Source organism: Capricornis sumatraensis, chromosome 15 (genome assembly GCF_032405125.1).
Source record: "Capricornis sumatraensis isolate serow.1 chromosome 15, serow.2, whole genome shotgun sequence".
In the NCBI taxonomy this organism is placed as follows: Eukaryota; Metazoa; Chordata; class Mammalia; order Artiodactyla; family Bovidae; genus Capricornis; species Capricornis sumatraensis.
Window position 1 is genome coordinate 42,817,542 of NC_091083.1, and position 20,183 is coordinate 42,837,724.

Below are 20,183 nucleotides of genomic sequence, written 5' to 3' on the forward strand. Positions count from 1 at the left end.
ATTCCTCACCTAATTATTAAGACATTCAAATTCTATATTATAAACATACATATATTCATTTGTATTCAGTATTTGTATGCATACGTGCTAAATCACTTCAGTTGTGTCCAACTCTTTGCAACCATATGGGTTGTAGCCCACCAGGCTCCTATGTCCATGGAATTTTCCAGGCAAGAATACTGGAGTGGGTTGCCATGGCCTCTTCCAGGGAAATCTTCCTGACCCAGGGATCAAACCTGTGTCTCTTATATGTCCTGCATTGGCAAGTGGTTTCTTCACCACTAGCACCACCTGGGGAGCCCATTCAAAAATGGAGAGGACCATTTTTGTCCTTGGATGCTGCTAAGTCACTTCAGTCGTGTCCGACTCTGTGCAACCCCATAGACGGCAGCCCACCAGGATCCCCCGTCCCCTGGATTCCCCAGGCAGTAACACTGGAGTGGGTTTCCATTTCCTTCTCCAATGTATGAAAGTGAAAAGTGAAAGGGAAGTCGCTCAGTCGTGTCTGACCCTCAGCAACCCCACGGACTTCAGCCTTCCAGGCTCCTCCGTTCATGGGATTTTCCAGGCAAGAGTACTGGAGTGGGGTACTTGTAGCAAAATGTCGTAATTTTCAGAAGGGCATTCTTTGACAGGAACAATGCTTTTCATTGCTTTTGAATTTGAGTATTTTCAAAACCTTTGAGGCCAAGCCTTCATTTTATTCCATTACAAATGGGTCTCTCATGTGGCTCTAGAGGTGGAGAGTGGTTAGGCAGCTATAGAGATATGGATATAATAGTGATTTGTGCTTTTAGAGCAATACAGGTCAGGTCATTGATTCTACAAACCATTTCTCTGCCATGGATTTGCTTTTGGCCGACCTTTTGCTGTCTGTTCACCCCAGTGATATCATTTCTCCAGTTTCTGGCTGACATTGTATTGGAGATGATAACTCTAGTGCCAAGTGGCTGAACCTTAACAGACAGGAGTTGCTGGGTGTGATGAGGGGTGCAGAAGACATTTATAAACACTTGGCACCTCTTCAAAATGGGAAGGGAGGGATGTGGAGCCACAGGAGGTTATCCTGGAGCCTGTGCTAGCATCCTCAAGTTGGGGAATCAGTGAGTCTCTGGGTCTCTGAAAAGCCAAATGTGGATCTCCTTTTGCCTCTGTTCGAGTATTGCATCAAAGCAACCATATTTTCAGTGGTTATAATATGAGCTACTGGTTCAATATGTTATTTAATTAAAAACAAGTGAATTTAATAACCTTTATCAAATCTAAGATGCCATTATTACAGGCTTCCCAAGTGGTGCTAGTGGTAAAGAACCCGCCTGCCAATCCAGGTGACATAAGATACACAGGTTTGATTCTTGGGTCAGAAAGATCCCCTGGAGAAGGACATGGCAACCCACTCCAGTATTCTTGCCTGGAGAATCCCGTGGACAAAAGGATCCTGGTGGGCTACAGTCCATAGGGTCGCAAAGAGTTGGACACGACTGAAACGACTTAGCGTATACCCGAGATGTCATTATTATAAGAAAAACTCTTACTTTATGTACTGTTGAGAAAAAAACATGGCCAAACTATGACACAGTGTCTTAATGAGAGCCCTGAACAGCATACAAATCGGTCATACAAGTCTTATTGCTTTGAAATTTCTTTCGTCTATTCAGAGAGGAGAGCCAATTTATGTTCCCTTCAATTGCATTGTTTGCTGTGGGATGCGAAAAGAAAAAAACTTTTGCATGTGTCTCGGTAACAAAATATGACACAGTGTTGTCTACTTGTAGGCATCTATCATCCCTGATTTGCTCCCATAAAGCACTCGATTGTTGCATTGCAAGAAAATACGGAATTATAGCCATTCTCTCCAATGACTAATATTTGCTTCACTAATATCAAATTTGCACCCTGCTGTGTGGTTTCCAGGCCTTCATGGGAACATAATAAGTGTTCATTTCGATGCCAAATCATGCTGTAATCTTTTTGAAGGCGTTGTCAGCAGCAGTTAAACTCATTCCATGTTGTCATATAATGCATATGACTCTCTGGAAATGATGACAGTGAATAGCCTTGATCAAGTCACCTGTGCCCAGCACTGCACACTGTGTCACTGCTGCTACCTGGCTGACCTCAACGGCTGAGATGACCTCGACCATGAGGCTGTTTCCAGGGATGCTAATGTGGAAAAAATGTGCACCCTAGAACTGGTGAAATCCATTAAAGTCACTCAACTTCCAAAACACTTTCCCCACCCCCACCCCACCCCAGATATAAATGTGTAAGAACGGTCGCCAGTGAATGTCATGGGGTGGCAATAATTTGAATTTTTAAAATATTTGCAAATAGTGATAATGAACAGGTGGGGGGTATGAGTGTCAGAGAGATGGAGCTGATAACAAAAATATTTTAAAAATGCAAGTTAAAGAAACTCACCCATTGAATTATAGAAGCTTACTGAATTATAGCCAGGCTTCCCAGGTGGCGCTAATGGTAAAGAAGCTGCCTGCCAGTGCAGACACACAAGAGACGTGGGTTTGATCCCTGGGTTGGGAAGATCCCCTGGAGTAGGAAATGGCAACTCAGTCCAGTATTCTTGCCTAGAGAATCCCATGGACAGAGGAACCTGGCAGGCTATACAAAGAGTCGGACACGACTGAGTGACTGAGCACTCACAGTGGCAAAGAATTACAGTGAAGACCACAAGTCAGCCCCACTATCCTTCCCCCCTTTTGCCTTGGTAATAAGATCTCAGTTTTGTTACAGGCAGCAATGCCCCAACGAAGAGAATGTGTTTCTTAGACCCCTGCATTAGGCATGACCATATGACTTAGTTTTGGCCACTGAAACAGAAGTAGTAGTTGGAACGAAAATTCTGAAAAGGTTGGTTAAAGGCTGTGCCTTACTGGAAGGAAGGCCCTTTTTCCCTTCCTTTTCCCTCCTGCTTCCTGGAATGAGGACATGCTGTCTGGATCTCTGGCAGCCATCCTGGGTCATCCTTGAGGATAGAATCCATGTACTAGGATGGGGAATTAGGCAGGTAGAAGTCTGACTCTGCCTCAATAGCCTTGGACTATGTGTTTCCAGATTTCTTCTTCATAAAGAGAGAAATTATCTTCTATTCAAGGTATTGTTTTGTGTTTAAGCTGCATTTTCTATTGTATGCAGCCAAGTCCAACCCTAACTGAAACAGAAACCCCCTTCTTTAAAAAAGAAAATTTTTAACTAATTTTTACAAAATTTATTTGTTTATGCCTGCACTGAGTCTTCAGTGCTGCACTTGGACTTTCTTGAGATGAGGCGAGTGAGGGCTAGTTGTGGTTCGTGGGCTTATTATTGCAGTGGCTTCTCATTGTAGTGGCTTCTCTTGTTGCAGAGCACAGGCTGTAAGGCAAGTGGGCTCAGTAGTTGTGGTGCATAGGTTTAGTTTCCCTGAATCATGTGGGGATCTTTCTGGGCCAGGGATCAAATGGTGTCCCCTGCATTGGCAGAATTCTTAACCTCTGAACCACCAGGGGAGTCCAGGAACCCTCTTCTTTAGCTAGGGCTCAAGCTCCCGCTGTTTGCCTGGGATAATGTGAAGAATGTAAAGGCATGATTGTTCTTTAAAGAAATAAGAATTCTTCACGGGTAGTTCAGTTCAGTTCAGTTGCTCAGTCGTGTCCAACTCTTTGCAACCCCTTGGACTCCAGCATGCCAGGCTTCCCTATCTATCACCAGCTCCCAGAGTTTACTCAAACTCATGTCCATTGAGTCGGTGATGCCATCCAACCGTCTCATCCTCTGTTGTCCCCTTCTCCTCCGGCCTTCAATCTTTCCCAGCATCAGGGTCTTTGCAAATGAGTCAGTTCTTCGCATCAGGTGGCCAAAGTATTAGAGTTTCAGCTTCAGCATTAGTCCTTCCAACAGATATTGGGATCATGGGTAGAGTTATGAATAATTTTGCAAGGCTGAATTAGGGCCTCATACACTTTGCTGACTTTACTGTGTGCCTGGGGCAACAGTGGGGATCCTGTAGGAACCCCAGCTCACCCCTTGCCCCACGTTGCACGGTTCTGAGTACACTCATCCCCATGTTAGGAAAACAAGTCAGAAGGGGTCCCAGAGTCATCACTCTCAGCAGATGCCAGAGACATAACAGTGTGCATTCTCCCTAAGTGCTGGAGCTGCAGGAAGTGGTAGAGGTGCCCATTCTTTACGAGAGAGGAAGATTAAGGGAATCCTTCAGAAAACAAGGCTGAAAACCATGGCACTGTCCTGACAGACCCCTCAGGCTGTGCTGGGACAGGTGATGGTGTTCCTACCTTGCTTCTGAGCCTTTTAATGACTTTTCAAAATCGCATTGTAAATCTGTGGAAGAGATGTCCCACTTATTGAATCTTGTTCATGTGTCTGTATCTCCTTACTCTTTGTTTATTTGGTAAATGTTGCAATACTTTGCCCCCAGGAGGCCAGTTTGTGAACTTTGAACTCTGAAATGGACACCGATATTTATATCACTGTCAACCTGTCATTATTTGTCTTGATCAAATTGGGGGAAAGTGGAGGGGGGCGTTCTCAAAAAGAAGAGAGAGAATGGAAAAGTGTAAGGAGAAAAAAATTACATTTGGAAGGCAAAAATAGGCTTATTAAGAATTTCAGAAACTCTATTTCTAATGGCTTTGAATCTCTCCATCTTCCATTTTCTTGCCTGGACAGAGCTCCCTTTGAAGTCTTTGGACGCTTTCTGTAAGAAAAAATAGATACACATGGTTGTGGAGCTGAAAATGGAGCTCCTTGTTTCACCCTTCTAAAATGTGTTTTCGAAGATTTGCCTTTCATATTGCAGATGGGAGAGAGGATATGCAATTTTACCTTGTGTAACATCTTTGCCTGAAAAGCTCCAAGTATTTGTCGATGTTTTTTAATGAAGAGTTTCCATGTTTGCCTGCTGAGGAAGGCAGAGGCTTGTGTAATTTACTTCCATTTTTCACCTGAGGAAACGGATATTTAAGGAAAAGAGGCTCAGAATTTCAGCCAGTAGCAGAGGTAAGAAAACAAGCCCAAACCTTGCCGCCAGGCTAATGATGCCTAGTCCAGTGATCCTGGAGTTTGAACATCACCCCCAAACAAAATGGTGTCGTCGGAAAAAATTCACCATAGACGTCGTCATGTCGCATTTTAGTAAGAATTGGTTTTATTGTATAGGATCATTTGTATTTATTGTCACTGCTTTCTAGTTTAATGGCCTGTTTGTAATTTTAGTAGCTTCTGATTTTGGATCTGTTACTGAAATTGAGTTTCAGTCATGAGTTTGTTGCGATTCTAAGTGCAAAAGAGAAACTTAACCAATTATGAAAACACAGAACTCAGGTCTGTATATACCAGGCAAAGTTATATTTTGACTAGTTTTTTGACCCCACAGAACAGTTAATGCATATGCATACAACTCAAAACCATGTCTTTAAGATCTCTTGACAAATGTATGTGAATCATGGCATAAACTCACTTGAGCTTGTACATCAGTATTGTTTTTACTAAACAGATAAACTTTTATCCTAAGTAGCTCTTATTATGGGGCATCCCTGGTGGCTTAGTGGTAAAGAATCTGCCTGCCAGTGCAGGAGATGTGAATTCAGCCTCTGGGTGCAGAAGATTCCTGGAGAAGGAAATGGCAACCCACTCCAGTGTTCTTGCCTGGGAAATCCCATGGACAGAGAAGCCTGGCAGGCTACATACTATCCATGGGGTCGCAAAAGAGTCAGACACGATTTAGTGACTAAACAACAAAGCTCTAATTATATCTAAATCATTGGTTTGGTCATTTAAGTATCTGGAAAACACCAAAGGAAATATTTGGAATCAGTGGAAATTATATCAACACCCTTTAAGAAGGGCTCATGAAAAATCAGCCTATCTGTCCTTTCATCATTGATCAAATGTCCAAAAATGTGTGGCAGGAATTGTTCAGATAAAACAAAAGCTAAACTAAAACTGCACAAGGCCTCAGAAAACAAAGATGTAGCTTCTGACTCCAGGAAGCAAATAATCTAGGGTGGCAGACCAACCAGATGAATTAAGAGAAGGACGAAACCCCTCTATGAGTCATGCTCTCACTCGTACAGGGTGTTCTGATTCAGAAGTTTGTAGGCGATTACAGATAAATAGCTTAAAATTTAAACACATGCTCATTTCTATTCCCTATTTTCTCATCTCAACAGCCCGCCACATGACCTTTATCATCACTTCTCTCAGAAACCTTCACACTCTCTCCCCTCCCCACCTCACCCCGGCTCTAGAATTTCCAAACCAAGAGAATTTCCCATATGATCCATTCTTTCTTCTCCCTTCTCAGGGATGGAACTTAAGGCTTGTGTTTTAAACTCATTACGAGAGTCCTAATCTATTTTAAGGGACTTGTCTTTTAGCCTTAAAAGTTCAGCCTATACATGCGGTATGGTTTATTCCTTCTTGCTGAAAGTGAAAGTCGCTCAGTCATGTCCAACTCTTTGTGACCGCATGGATTGTATAGTCCATGGAATTCTCCAGGCTACTCGAGTAGGTAGCCTTTCCCTTCTCCAGGGGATCTTCCCAATTCAGGGGTTGAACCCAGGTCCTCCTGCATTGCAGGTGGATTCTTTACCACCTGAGTCACAAGGGAAGCCCCAAAATACCGGAGTGGGTAGCCTATCCCTTCTCCAGCAGATCTTCCTGACCCAGGAATCGAACCCGAGTCTCCTGCGTTGCAGGTGGATTCTTTACCCACCGAGCTATCAGGGAAGCCCTTCTTGCTGGGGCACCTGTTCATCTCTCTATTTAAAATCATCCCTTTGTCTAAAAATGCTCATTTAATGCCATTAGGAAAATAGAATCATAAATGTCTCAAAAGAACATGGAGGTAAGAATCTGACCTCTCACCCATATTATGACTGGTACAGTACATAGTGGAGAGGCTTATAGACACTCCTCTGTTTCATCTTTGATAACTTACTGTTCCAAAATACATTTAATTTCTGTCTATAAGGTATGAGTCAATAGATAGAGCTTGTATTTTTACTTTGCTATTAAGGAAATAAAACCAGAAACAAGCATATAAACCAGGATCTCCAGGGCACAGCACGTCTTTGGTAGATGTTCAGACCAAGCGAAGGAAAACCTGGCTTGGCTCAGAGGGTCTTCCTTACCTGTTTTTCTTTACTGTGAAAATCTGTAGTTTGAAGGAACATAAAGGAGGGACACATTGTGCTTTCTTCCAAAAACGCCTCAAGCTTCCAGCTTACAGGCAAAACAAACCTTTGAAAGCCGTCTTCAATTGCAGTTGTCACTGAAAGACATTTCCAGGCTGGAAAGAATGTTTTTTTTTTTCAAGGTATTTAAAAACCACCTATCCTAACAAAAGGAAAATGTGGCTTCTTCAGGTTACTTCTTCATACCCAGTGATGAATATGTTTTTAATTAAAGCCTGGGCACAAAATTGGGTTTCCTGAGAACCATTGTGAGGCCCGATTGCTCTCCCGAGACACCCACCCTTGTGGGTACTGATGCTAACTGCTGACACCCGAGGCCACTGTGTGTATTCAGCGGTTAGAAAGGTGATTTCTAAGGCCTGGCAGCTGTTGGTGTTAAAGCTATTGTGAGGGAAACAAAAGCCATTCTGCTCTGTTCCCCGGCCGCCTTTGTATCTTTGATTCAGGAGCTGTTTCATAAATGAGCTATCATTCTTTACCAGGGAATTTCATGACTGCCTGTGTTGCAGTGTCCGCGTACACTTCCTGACAGCAGAGGGGAATGTCTGAACACACCTCCTATGGAAGGAATCTTGGGTTCTGACCTCTGTGAAGATGCTTGCATCTTAAGTCTGTTAATTGGACCTTCAATTAGATGCCATCATACCACGGGCTATGCTTTCTGTCTTCTTCCCTCTAAACTGCCAGACCCAATCTGCTGCTGCCAAGGCTTGTCCTGCAAGTTAATCAGAACACAGTCCACTTTGGTAGCCAGATGTACCAGGGTTAACTAGATACTCTTTCACCTAAATGGTATATTCATTATTGTCATTCAGAAAGTCTATCAGTTTAGGAGGTTTTTAGTTGCATGTAAAAGAAACAAACTGGCCTAACCATCAAGGAAACAGGACAGGTTGCATCTTTCTCCCAGCACTTCCTTCTTCCCTGGGCTGCACCCTTGTGTGTGACTTTGACATTCTTCCCACTCCAGGGGAGTCTGCTTCCCTATCTCTTGGGTGTTGGGCTCAGCCTTGTGGCTTGCTTTGGCCATGCACAATATTTTTTTAATACCTTATTAAGAAATAAGTGGGCTTCCCTGATGGTTCAGCAGGTGAAGAATCTGCCTGCAATGCAGAACAAACAGGAAATGCGGGTTCAATCCTTGGGTTGAGAAGATCCCCTGGAGGAGGAAATGGCAACCCACTCCAGTATTCTTGCCTGAAAAATTCCATGGACAGAGGAGCCTGATGGGCTACAGTCCATGAGTTTGCAAAGGTATTTCTTGTTTTCACTCACCCTTCTTGCACTTTTGTGTTGCCATGAGAAGGACAGACCCAGCTCTCTGCCACCAAAAAAGATAAAATAGGTAGGAGAATGGACACACATATATGTGTGGCTGAGTCTCTTTGCTGTCCACCTGGAACTATCAAAACATTATTAATCGGCTATACTCCAATACGAAATAAGAATTTTAGTAAAAGTAAAATAAGCTATGAGAATATATTGTACAGCACAGGGAATATAGCCAATATTCTATAATAACTATAAATGGAGTGTAACCTTTAAAAATCATGATTCACTCAGTTGTACACCTGAAACTTATATTGTACATTAACTGTACCTCAATAATAGATGAATTAAAAAAGGAGAGCCATGTGAGGCCAAACTGAAAACTGCAGAGTGGAGCCAAACCCTGATGAATCCCACTGACATCAACCTTCTTCCTGATGACTCAGAGTTACCTGAGTCAAAATAGATGGCAGTGTTTTAAACCACTGCATTTTGGGGCAGTTTGTTATATAACACTGTTTGGCAATAGCTAACTGGTACTTATTGCTCCTGTAACTAAAGAGCCCACAGATAGCATGGGGTTCAGGTAGGATTTGAAAGGAATTCTTGTTCTATTTCTTTGTTGTTCGCTTGGAGCTTCATCCCGGAATCTTTTCCCTTTTGGTGACATGATGACTGTACTGTTTCAGGCTTCACATACCCCAAGCCATCTGGAAGGCAAGAGGCTTTTCTTCTTAAACCATCACAGAGAAGTCCTGAGCTTCACTCTGATTATGCCAGCAGAGGTTACATGTCTGTTCTGGGTCATTGTTGAGCAAGGAGGGTGGGATTATACAACCTGGTTTGTATCAACCAGAGTCCCCTCTTAAAGGGGAGTGGGTTGTCTTTTCCCATAATCCATGGTGTGCCTCATTAGATGTGGGAGAGAGTGAAATAGATGCTGGGAGACACCATCAATGTTAATTATGGGGAGAGTCTAAAATCTTGGAACATTGTTTTGGATTTCTGTTAATACTTTATTTTTCTCAAGACATTTTCCTATCTCGTGTTGCTGGGCTAGCTTGAGCTGGAGAGAGGGGACTTATCCTCTAGATCACACATGTTCCTGGGTGAATTGTAAAGCATGCGACCCCATGCTGCCTTAGACACTAGAAAGTAAGTGGGAGCTTAGCTTTTCATAGGGCTTCACTGTTAAACTTCCAACTCATGATGTTCCAGGATCTGGGGAAAATTAAAAACTGGTTTGGTCTACTAGATCTGAAGGTCTCTAACGTAGAGGATGAGTTAATGCTAATGTAATAAGAACTTGAACGAGAGACATGCATTGGTGTGGACATCACTCCACCGACTCTTGGCCTCCATTGCTTCTGATGAGAAGTCAGCTGCAAACCGTTATTGTCCGGACACACAGGAAACATCAGATTAAAATGTTTGTTGAATTTATGAATTAAAAACTGGAAGCAAAGTCTTCTGCTCTTTCTAGTCTGACTTTCTCTCAAGAGTACCCTGTCACTTCTTTCTAGTAAAACCTTCCCTTGTACATTTCATGCTCCCACTGAAGCCTCTGCAGGAAAGTGAACCAAACAAATCGATCCAGGTCATTTTTTCAACCACGGGCATTAAAACAATCATCTGTTACTCTCTGTGCTTCCAAGAGTCCTCCTTGACCCTCAGTTATTTGAAAGACTGAACAGGCCTTATTATCCAATATGCTTTAGTCATTCAACATGTTTGTCATTCTGTAAATATCACTGAACACCTACTGTGCTCCAGATGCTATGAGGGAGGCAGAATTGAATAGAGTTAATACTTTTCATCAAGAACCTGGGTACTGTTATCCAGTCATTCACAGTTTCAGGAAAACCCTGGACAGAAGGGATGATTGAAGTCTTTGATGAAACTACAGTTTCTCAGGGAGCAGCTTGCCTGTCTTCTTGTGGGATTATTTACTTTATCATCTCTAGTCATAGATGGCCTCAGTTCTGTTGGAAACATCTGTTAATGATAAGACAAAAAGTGATCTAGATTAAGCATTTTGATGTGCACCAGCCTAGGTATTAGGTATATTCCCATATTCTTACATTCATTTATTTGACATTCCTTCCTGTAAATCTCAGGCCTATGCAGGGGCATTTTTCAGTTTGATGTGCTGGTAATATTCTGGTTAAGTAATGGCCAATTTGGAAATGCAGACTCAGCTATGTTTTCCTCAAGTCCATTTTTCTCTTTGTGCTTTTTTCCAGTTGGGTTATGCCTTGAACCATACAAACAGAAAACTATCGTTGGAACCTAAAATAACTGTCAATGCCAAGATTGTTGTCGTTGGTGCATCCAATGTTGGAATTTCCTTCCTAGAAACGTTGGTATTTTGGTAAGTTGTTTTACTTTATTTATTAGTTTGTTTTTAAAGGGGCCTTTCTCTTCGCACACCTGAGAAGGTCTCTTGAAAAGACAGACCTGATGTTTTTTCAACACCTCACATACCTTGCCTAGGTAGATTAATAAAAAATGAATCAGAGAAATATTCTAGATCAGAGGTTGGCAAACTCTAGCCTCTCAGGTCAAAGCAGGTCCACCTGCTTTTGAAAATAAAGCTTTAAAGGAACACAGTAATGCTCATCTAATTTATGTTTTGTCTCTATTTTGTTAATACAGTGACAGCTTTGAGTAGCCGTGACAGGGACCATGTGGCCCACAGTGCCTAGTATATGTCACTCTGACCCTTTCGAGATGTTTTTCAGCCCAGTTCTATACTAGTGCTCGCTTTTTGGCTGAATTATAAGAATCACCTAGAGCATTTGTTGAAGATGTGGATTCCCAGACCTTGTAGACATATGGAAGAAGAAAGTCCCATGGAGGGCCCTGGGAACTTGTATTTTAACAGATGTTCTATGTGATCAAGCAGGTGTGGGGATGGACCAGTTTTGACTTTATGTATCAAGAACAGGCTTCAGAGGTGGCAGGCAGGCCTGGACGTTTCTTTCGACCCCTGCATTTTGGGTGCCAGGGGATAGGTGATTCCTGAGGCTTCTCAGCTCCCCCCACTAGCTTTCTATTTGCTCAGCAAATTTCAGTCCCTCTTTAACAGGAAGAGCCCCAGGTTATGTCCAAGAACTTGTGTTTGTGGCCTGGTATCTCCACCACCAGCACGGAACTGCCAGTGTGTACCTGGCTTTTCTCAGATCCAGGTTACTTTTATAAAAAGCCTCCACGTGTTTTCAAAGACCCTGGTTTGGAGGAAATGCAGACTTCTAAGTTAGAAGAATATTTCTTTCCCCAAATCTTTTGTTCAAGATCACATGAGAAAACTTTGGCTACCATTCAAAACTGTAGGTGCTAAGAGGGGAGTGGGCTAAGGGGGAAAGGTATCCCCACTAGCTGATTGGTGAGGGCTAAGCAAGGAAAGGGGCAGAGGAAAGGACCCCTAGAAGGTATTTGTTCTTGGTGGACAGGGGGATGAGCTAACCCCAGGTGATTAGTTTACTCATTTGACCTCACATTTAATGGAAGATTTTTTTTGCTTCCTAGCCAGTTTGTTCAGTTATTCAGAACACACCCTTAGTTAACCAGATATAAGTCACCTGTCTTTAATTTATTTAATTAATTAATTTTTGGTTGTGCTGGGTCACCATTGCTGGGCATGGGCTTTCTCTAGTTGTGGTGAGCAGGGGCTACTCTTTGCTGTGGTGTGCTGGCTTCTCTTCTGAAGAGCACAGGCTCTGGGTGCCAGCTCAGTAGTCGTGGTATGTGGGTTTAGTTGCTCTGAAGCATGTTGAATCTTCCTGGACCAGGGATTGACCCCATGTCATCTGCGTTGGCAGGCAGATTCAGATCCACTGTACCACCAGCGAAGTCCTAATTTAAAAAAAAAAAAATATATATATATATATATATATATATTTGGTAGTGCTGAGTCTTGGTTGCGGCACACAGAATCTTCCATCTTCATTGCAACATTCATGCCAACTGTAAGATGCAGCATGCAGGATCTAGTTCTCTTAGCAGGGATTGAACCTGGGCCCCCTGCATTGGGAGCACGGAGTCTTAGCCACTGGACTGCCAGGGAAGTCCCATAAGTCTCCTGTCTTTATTGAAATTAGAACAAAATTCACAGGCTTTAAATACTGTGGTCAGTTTACCGCAGTCTTGCATTGCTAGAAAGGAATCGTGAGATGCACTCAGGAAACTTCCTTTTCACTGCCTGTGCCATTCTGTAGTCTGAAGTCGTCCCTGTTCTGACAGGACTCCTCACCTAAGATTCTGAACAACAGTTGTGTACAGCCATTTTTGAATGATTAATGATCTGGGTGGAGTTGTGAAATTATAGTAGAGAAGAAGTTATCATAAACAGATCTTAAATCTTAATTTAGCTATATATCCAGTCATTATGTCTTGTTTAAAATGATTACACTGATATATACACATATAATTTTCTTTTTATGGAATCAACTTATATTTAATAAAGACAGGTATAAATTTTGATGTAAGTACTTGGTTGATTAAATTCCTCAATCAGACAGACCTTTTTAAAGCATTTTAAAGCACTCGTGGTTCTCTATCATCGTTGCACAGATTACGTCCACTAAAAATAGACCAGTATCAGTTTACGGATATCTAATCCCGAAGAGAGGAAATAGTTCTCTCATTATGTTCTCTAATTATTTCAAATCAGCAATCACCATAGTAACCTGCTGTAGATTTTACTTAACAGTTTAATTGCCATTTGAAATGAATTTTATAAATGATTCGAGTTGGAATGAAATGGAAGAAACACAGTTTTCACCAAGCACTGACCTCCAGTAAGGATTAAATCCACATTTTGGAGGCAAGATTTAGGAGTCGCCCTCCTGTGCTCTTGCTCTGTGTTATTAAACCCAGGTGGGGCCGTGTAGTTTCCAGAAAATCCATCTGAGGCCCAGTACAGCAACCTCTTTTTCCAGAAAATCTGGTCACCCTGTCATCTGGTGACAAAGCAAACACAACTCTTTGTTCTTACATTATTTGCATGCAGAAAAACTGCAAAGCACCTTGGGTCTCCCCTTCAGATACCAAAAGCAGCCCTTGCAGAAGTTCTTGGCCTTATCATGTTCTTCTTTCCCCAAGTGCCATGATGCTACTAGGATGTTGATGTGATTTGTCCACAGTCACCAATTAACACATCAGGGGGCTTTCCTCATAGCTCTCCTGCAACTAGGAGACCCCTGGAGAAGGGATAGGCTACCCACTCCAGTATTCTTGGGCTTCTCTGGTGGCTCAGCTGGTAAAGAATTCGCCTGCAATGCAGGAGACCTGGGTTCTATCCCTGGGTTGGGACGATCCCCTGGAGAAGGGAAAGGCTACTCACTCCAGTATTCTGACCTGGAGAATCGCAAAGAAGATCACAAAGAGTCGGACACAGCTGAGCAACTTTCACTTTCACCAACTAACACAGATATCCAGGTGTGAGCTCCACATGAGGAGGGAGTGTTGAGGGGATGTTTGGGGTTTTGGATTTTAGTACAACATTCTGTCTGGTCCTCAGCTGCTACCCACCCACAGCCACAGCTGCTCAGAGGACACCCCTTCCTGTCTGGTCATCAGGCTAGTGGATTGCTTGGTGACTTCTTCTTGTCCTCATGAGGGCAAGCCCTCCTGGGCCTTCCAGTGCCCAGTGACATGACTGGCAGGCATTTCTAGAGACACACACCACCCGCCATGTGTGTCCATGTCCTCCTGGTCCTGGTGAATCCTCTGGTGCTGAGTTGAGTGGCCTCAGACTTTCTTTGATCTCTGTCGACCCTCCTGAGCCAGCCCTAGCTGGCTGATAGAAAGGGGAAAGGGGCAGGGTGGCTCGAGGTGGAGGGGGAGCTCAGCTAACGTGCCCCCCGTCCCCCACACCAGGTCTGTGCATCTGTCTTCTGAGGGCACTGTGCCCAAGAAACTCCGCAGGGGGCAGAGGAGGGAACGTGTTCAGGCCCCCAGACCCCACCTGGTGGGCACATCCTGGCCTCCTTCCCCATCACCCACCTTGTCGGGACGTGTGCCCCCATGGTGGGGACCAGGGGCTGGGCAGGGGGAGGACAGCAGGCATGCCGGGGAGCTTTCTTGAGGTGGGGGGCATAGAGGAGAAAACCCCCACTCATCTGTGGAACAGAGGGCAGTGAAGTGGAGGGGAAAGGGAACTTTTAAGACCCTGTGCTGTGTTTTTCATCATGCCCAAGACATTCAGGTGATGGACATGAGCTATATTAAAATTGTAGTTCTCATGATTGATAGGTGGTGTTTGTTTGGCTGCCTGGCCCTTTGGGACAGAAAGGTGTTGTCTTAGGCAGTGTAGTTGTTTGGTCTTATCCTTCCTGGTCCTTCTGCTTAAAACCCCAAACACTGGTTTTTGGCAGAAAGCTCTTGGCCTCAGCCATCAGTCCCCCTCTATGGCCAACCAGAGCTGCAGTCCTGCCCTCCTCCCCTGCTGAGGGAGGGTCATGGCAGGGGACCCCCAGTCCTGCCAACCCTGAGGTGCTGTCACACCAGGAGCTCCACCAATTCTGTCAGAGTTTAGTCTAAAGGGAACTCCCTGTTCTCAGATTAACAGCCAGGTCCAGAGGGGAGCTTCCATCACCTGTCAGGGAGATGCCGTGTCCTAAAGGAGAGCTTTGCAAGGAAGTCAGAAAGCTCTTTCCAGAAAGCAAGGGACCTCTTTCCTCATAGCCAGTCATATTTTTACCAGCTCCTTGTTCCTGCAGAACTCCCCAAATGCAATGGTTTGACAATGTTGGGCTTTCTACAACGGTACTCCAAAATCAGTTTTTACAAAGAATTATGGACATGCTCTACCAAAAAAGGGGCGTGGGATAAGAACCGGGTCCATGAACTCATTTTATGTCTTATGTCCTTTTTACTCGAAAGTCTGGTCTGGACTCCAGCAAGATAAGCATCACCTGGGAGCTTATTAGAAAGAGCCTCAGGCCCTGCCACTGTCAGTGTCCCAGATAGACATTTTATCTTCCAGAATTGTACACAACAGCTTCTTCCTTCTGTCTTTGTCATCAAGCCACTGAGCTGAAGCATTTACTGTTTGATTCTGTTTCAGCTCATGTGTCTCTATGCCTTGTGTATTATATTATTTACTCCCAATTATGGAGCAGCTCCTTTTAATCCATTACTTTAAAATCTTTCCTAATTCAATTCTGATGTAAAGAATCTCTCGAGGAGCCTCTAATGGCCCTAGAGAAACGCATGAATGAACTGAGATGACAGTGACTGAAAGCAGCCCCGGGTGGTGTCCCCACAACTCTGGGTGGGTGGAGGAAGATGCCCTTTGGTTTTCAGGGAGCTCCAGTGGGCGCCAGGTCCCCCACTGCCTCGTCTTCCACTCCTGCCCGCAGGAAGAGGTGTCAAAATTCCCACCGTGTCATCTCACCCCAGGGTGAAATTTCTGGTTTTCGACCTGGGCCTTGATCCCACATCCCTGTGGGCATGTCAAGGTAACTAAGAACAGCTTGGAGCTACAGGGCACGTTTGTGAAGCTGCAGTTGTGCCACGTGACCGGAACACATGCTATCATGTGGCGCAGGACTATGCCGTGCCCAGCGTTAACTGTGGATCTGGAGGCTGCAGCCAAGCGCTTACAACTTAATGAGGCTTCTTATCTCCACCTTTGTCTGAGGACAGCTGAGGTCTTCAGTGTGGCCTGTCACTAATTAGGTGATTCATTAAGTAGTGCTTACGTGCTGATCTAAGAGCTGAACCCCAGCGAACAGGTTGCTGGCTGTCCTGTTGTGTGCTGCTGGCCTCTGCCCCAGGGATTGAGGGCCCTGTGCTGGCTCCAATCGCCCTCTGGGTACCCCGGAAATGCGAGGTAGCGGCCAGGCCGTGGCACCTGCTGTGGAGCAGGCAAGAGATCCCTGGGGCAGGTCACATATCACATCTTGTTGCATTGGCATCACGATGAGGCCTGTGGTGGCGGTGTGGGGAGGGAGGAGGAGGGCTGGTACAGAGGCCTCTCTGATGGCCTGGGGAGATGGAAGGTGAGGGGCGGGGACAGTGCCTCCCCAGGCAGAAGGAGCTTGCATCCCGCATCCAGAAAAGACTGATCCAGAGCGTCCTCGTCACCATCAGCTTTCCTAATCTGTTCCTAGTATTGAAGCGCACAGGCATCCCTGGGTTTTCCTGCATTTTGCAGATACTGCATTTTTTCTTTTTTTTACAAATTGAAGGTTTGTGGAAGCCCTGCATTGTCAGATGATGGTTAGCATTTTATAGGAAAAACGTATTTTTTAGTTAGTACGTTGTTTTTGTAGACATCATGTTACTGTGCACTGAATAGACTATAGTATTTGGTAAACATAACTTTTGTGTGCACTTGTAAACCAAAAAAAAAAAAAAATACAGTTGACTCACTTTATTGGGATATTGGCTTTATTGTGGGTCTGGAACCAAACCCACAGTATCTCTGAGGTAGCCTGTGACTAAGGTTAAATGAAAGTATCTTCGTTTACTGACATCATTCCTTCCTACTCCCTTCAGGAGATCTTTTCTCATCTCCAGTGGCTCACTTTAGAGGCTCCCAGAGCAAAAGGAAAGCAGCCTCTCTGAGCAATGTCAGGCCTTTTTGGGGATCAGCTAACTGCCGTGTTTTGTGGGTTCTCTGAGCCCCCAGGGTGAAAGATGTTAAATGGGAAGTGCTTTCTCCATAATGGCACGAAACATAAACCACACATGTGGGTTAGTAACAGAGTCATCTGCTCGGCCTCCAGCCTCTACAATCAACTCATTTTCAAATGATGACATCGGCCCCTATCTTGGTTTACATTCCTGCAAATGCTGAAAACAAAGAATTTGGTGCCAGTAGTTTATTTGGAGGTGATCTCTGAGAGCTACCTGAGTGAGCAGGTGAGATGGGACAGGCAGGAAAGCCAACAAAGCCCCCAGATCACATGCCTTTGGGTCATTGTAGACACTGAGGCTCAGTGCTGCCAGGACCTGCAGGGTCACAGCTGGGAGCAGTCCCTCTGTGCTCAAGGAAGCAGGTATTTACCCACCAGTTCTTATCCATCTGGTCGCTCTTGGGCTATGCTTCCATCCTGTCCCTCAAGCTGCCACGGTCAGGGGGTAACCCTGGGCAGAGAAGGCAGGAAAGCACTGAGGCAGGAGGACCATTTACAGGGGATGTGTGTATGTGTGTGAGGGGGGGGGTCCCCTCCTAACCTGGTTTCTTCTGTTTGTTCTCCTTTCTTTCTGTTTTTAAAAATACTTATTTATTTGGCTGCACCCAGCCTTAGTTGTGGCAGGCAGGATCTAGTTCCCTGACCAAGGATGGAACCCAGCCCCCTGCACTGGGAGCGTGGAGTCTTAACCACTGGACCACCAGGGAAGTCTATGTTCTCTTTTCTTAATATTCATACCATTGCCCTTTAATGATGGAGAAGGCAATGGCACCCTACTCCAGTACTCTTGCCTGGAAAATCCCAAGGACGGAGGAGCCTCGTGGGCTGCAGTCCACGGGGTCACGAAGAGTCTGACACAACTGAGCGACTTCACTTTCACTTTCACTTTTCACTTTCATGCATTGGAGAAGGAAATGGCAACCCACTCCAGTGTTCTTGCCTGCAGAATGTCAGGGATGCAGAGCCTGGTGGGCTGCCGTCTCTGGGGTCTCACAGAGTCGGACGCAACTGAAGTGACTTAGCAGCAGCAGCAGCAGCCCTTTAACGAAGTGGGCAGGTCTAGACAAAGGCAGAGGAAAGAGAGGCAAGAAGAGAAAACTGTGTCAGGAGGCTCTCCTGATCTCCTGCCACCTCTGTCCCCAGGCATCCTGGAGGCTTTAGAGAGATCCCAGGCATTCTGCTTCACCAGAAACCTCCGTGGGAACAAAGTGGGCAAGAAGGTTCCTGGGTCGGGAAGATCCCCTGGAGAAGGAAATGGCAACCCACTCCAGTACTCTTGCCTGGGAAATCCCATGGACAGGGGAGCCTGGTGAGCAAAAGAGTCGGACACGACTTAGTGACTAAAACAACAACAACTTTTTGTATATGCAACAGTTTGCAAACATTCCAAACTCTACAATTCTATAATCAAAGCTACTTTTCTGGGTAAGGGTGACTAGGTTGTAGTTATAAAAAGACAGCTTCCTGAGACCCTGTTTCTGTGGTAACGATCCAGCAGAGTTGCAGTGCACCCAAGGAATGTGTATTTTTAAGACTCTCCAGGTAATTTTGACACACAGCCAGGTTTAATCACCGTTTATGGAGACTTTTCCTTAAACTTGGCAGTCTTACCCATAAGGAAACCTATTCCCCCCCAACCCTGATTGCTCATTGTAATTGAGCTGTTTTTATGGGCTGTGTCTTCCAAACCACATTTTCTGATTCTCAACAAATCATATAACTTCTAAGTCACATTGTTACTTTGGGGCTTACCAGACATAATTATTAACATATCATTAAACATTGCATAGCTGAAGCCATTGCCCCAGGTTCATAGTATTTATGTGTTGAATTGGACCCAGTGGAAAGCATTTCACGAAGCTTCATGCTTCAACTATTCGCCATTAAGAATGAAGGCCCAAGAAGATACCTGCCGAGCATGAGGAAACCTGCCCTGACTGTGTCAATAAAGCTTTCCTAACCTCCAGTATGTGCCCAAAGCATAGCACCCTCCTCACCCTCCCCACCCAGAAGTGATCTCACTTGCTTTTTAAAAACTATCCGGGTCTTTCTATTTATTTCTTTTTATTTTATTTTTGGCTGGGCTGGGTCTCTGTTGCTGCATGGTCTTTCTCTAGTTGCAGTGAGTGGGGGCTACTCTTCGTTGCAGTACATGGGCCTCCCATTGTGGTGGCTTCTCGTTGCAGAGCACAGGCTCTGGGGTGCATGGGATTCAGTCCTTGTGGCCCACAGCCTTAGCTGCTCCGTGACACGTGGAATCCTCCCAGACCAGGGACTGAACCTGTGTCTCCTACATTGGCAGGCAGATTCTTAGCCACTTGACCACCAGGGAAGCCACCTCTCATTTGCTATTGAATTCCCACAATGCTTGTTTTTTCCAGTCTTGAGGGATGATTCTGATTCGGCCTTGTACTTTTCTACCTCTTGTGTGTGAGGGGTTTCCAGTTTGCCTTTTACAGGTGCCATCTTGGTATTTACACCTTGCACATGCTCAGAGGATAAATGTATGGCATTTTTCAATTCAGTTCAGTCACTTAGTTGTGTCTGACTATTTGCGACCCCATGGACTTTGCGACCCCCAGGAAGCACGCCAGGCTTCCCTGTCCATCACCAACTCCCAGAGTTTACTGAGATTCATATCCATTGTGTCAGTGACGCCATCCAGCCATTTCATCCTCATTCTCTTACTGCCTTCAGTCTGTCCTTCCCAGCATCAGGGTATTTTCCAACGAGTCAGTTCTTCGCATCAGGTGGCCAAAGTACTGGAGTTTCAGCTTTAGCATCATTCCTTCCAAAGAACATCTAGGACCAATCTCCTTTAGAATGGGCTGGTTGGATCTCCTTGCAGTCCTAGGGACTCTCAAGAGTCTTCTCCAACACCACAGTTCAACAGCATCAATTCTTCAGTCAGCTTTCTTTATAGTCCAGCTCTCACATCCATACATGACCAGTGGAAAAACCATAGCTTTAACTAGACAGACCTTTGTGGCAAAGTAATGTCTCTGCTTTTTAATATACCATCTAAGTTGGTCGTAACTTTTCTTCCAAGGAGCAAGCA

General features: G+C 44.7%; 1 protein-coding gene across 1 annotated transcript in view; it reads left to right on the forward strand.

Annotated features, from left to right (window-relative positions):
* The window catches only part of CFAP61 (cilia and flagella associated protein 61), a 236,047-nt gene that overhangs the window by 121,334 nt on the left and 94,530 nt on the right, over positions 1-20,183 (forward strand). Inside the window, exon 17 of the mRNA XM_068986759.1 lies at positions 10,724-10,851. Within this exon, the coding sequence (XP_068842860.1) occupies positions 10,724-10,851 (128 nt within the window). The remainder of the gene's footprint in view (positions 1-10,723; positions 10,852-20,183) is intronic.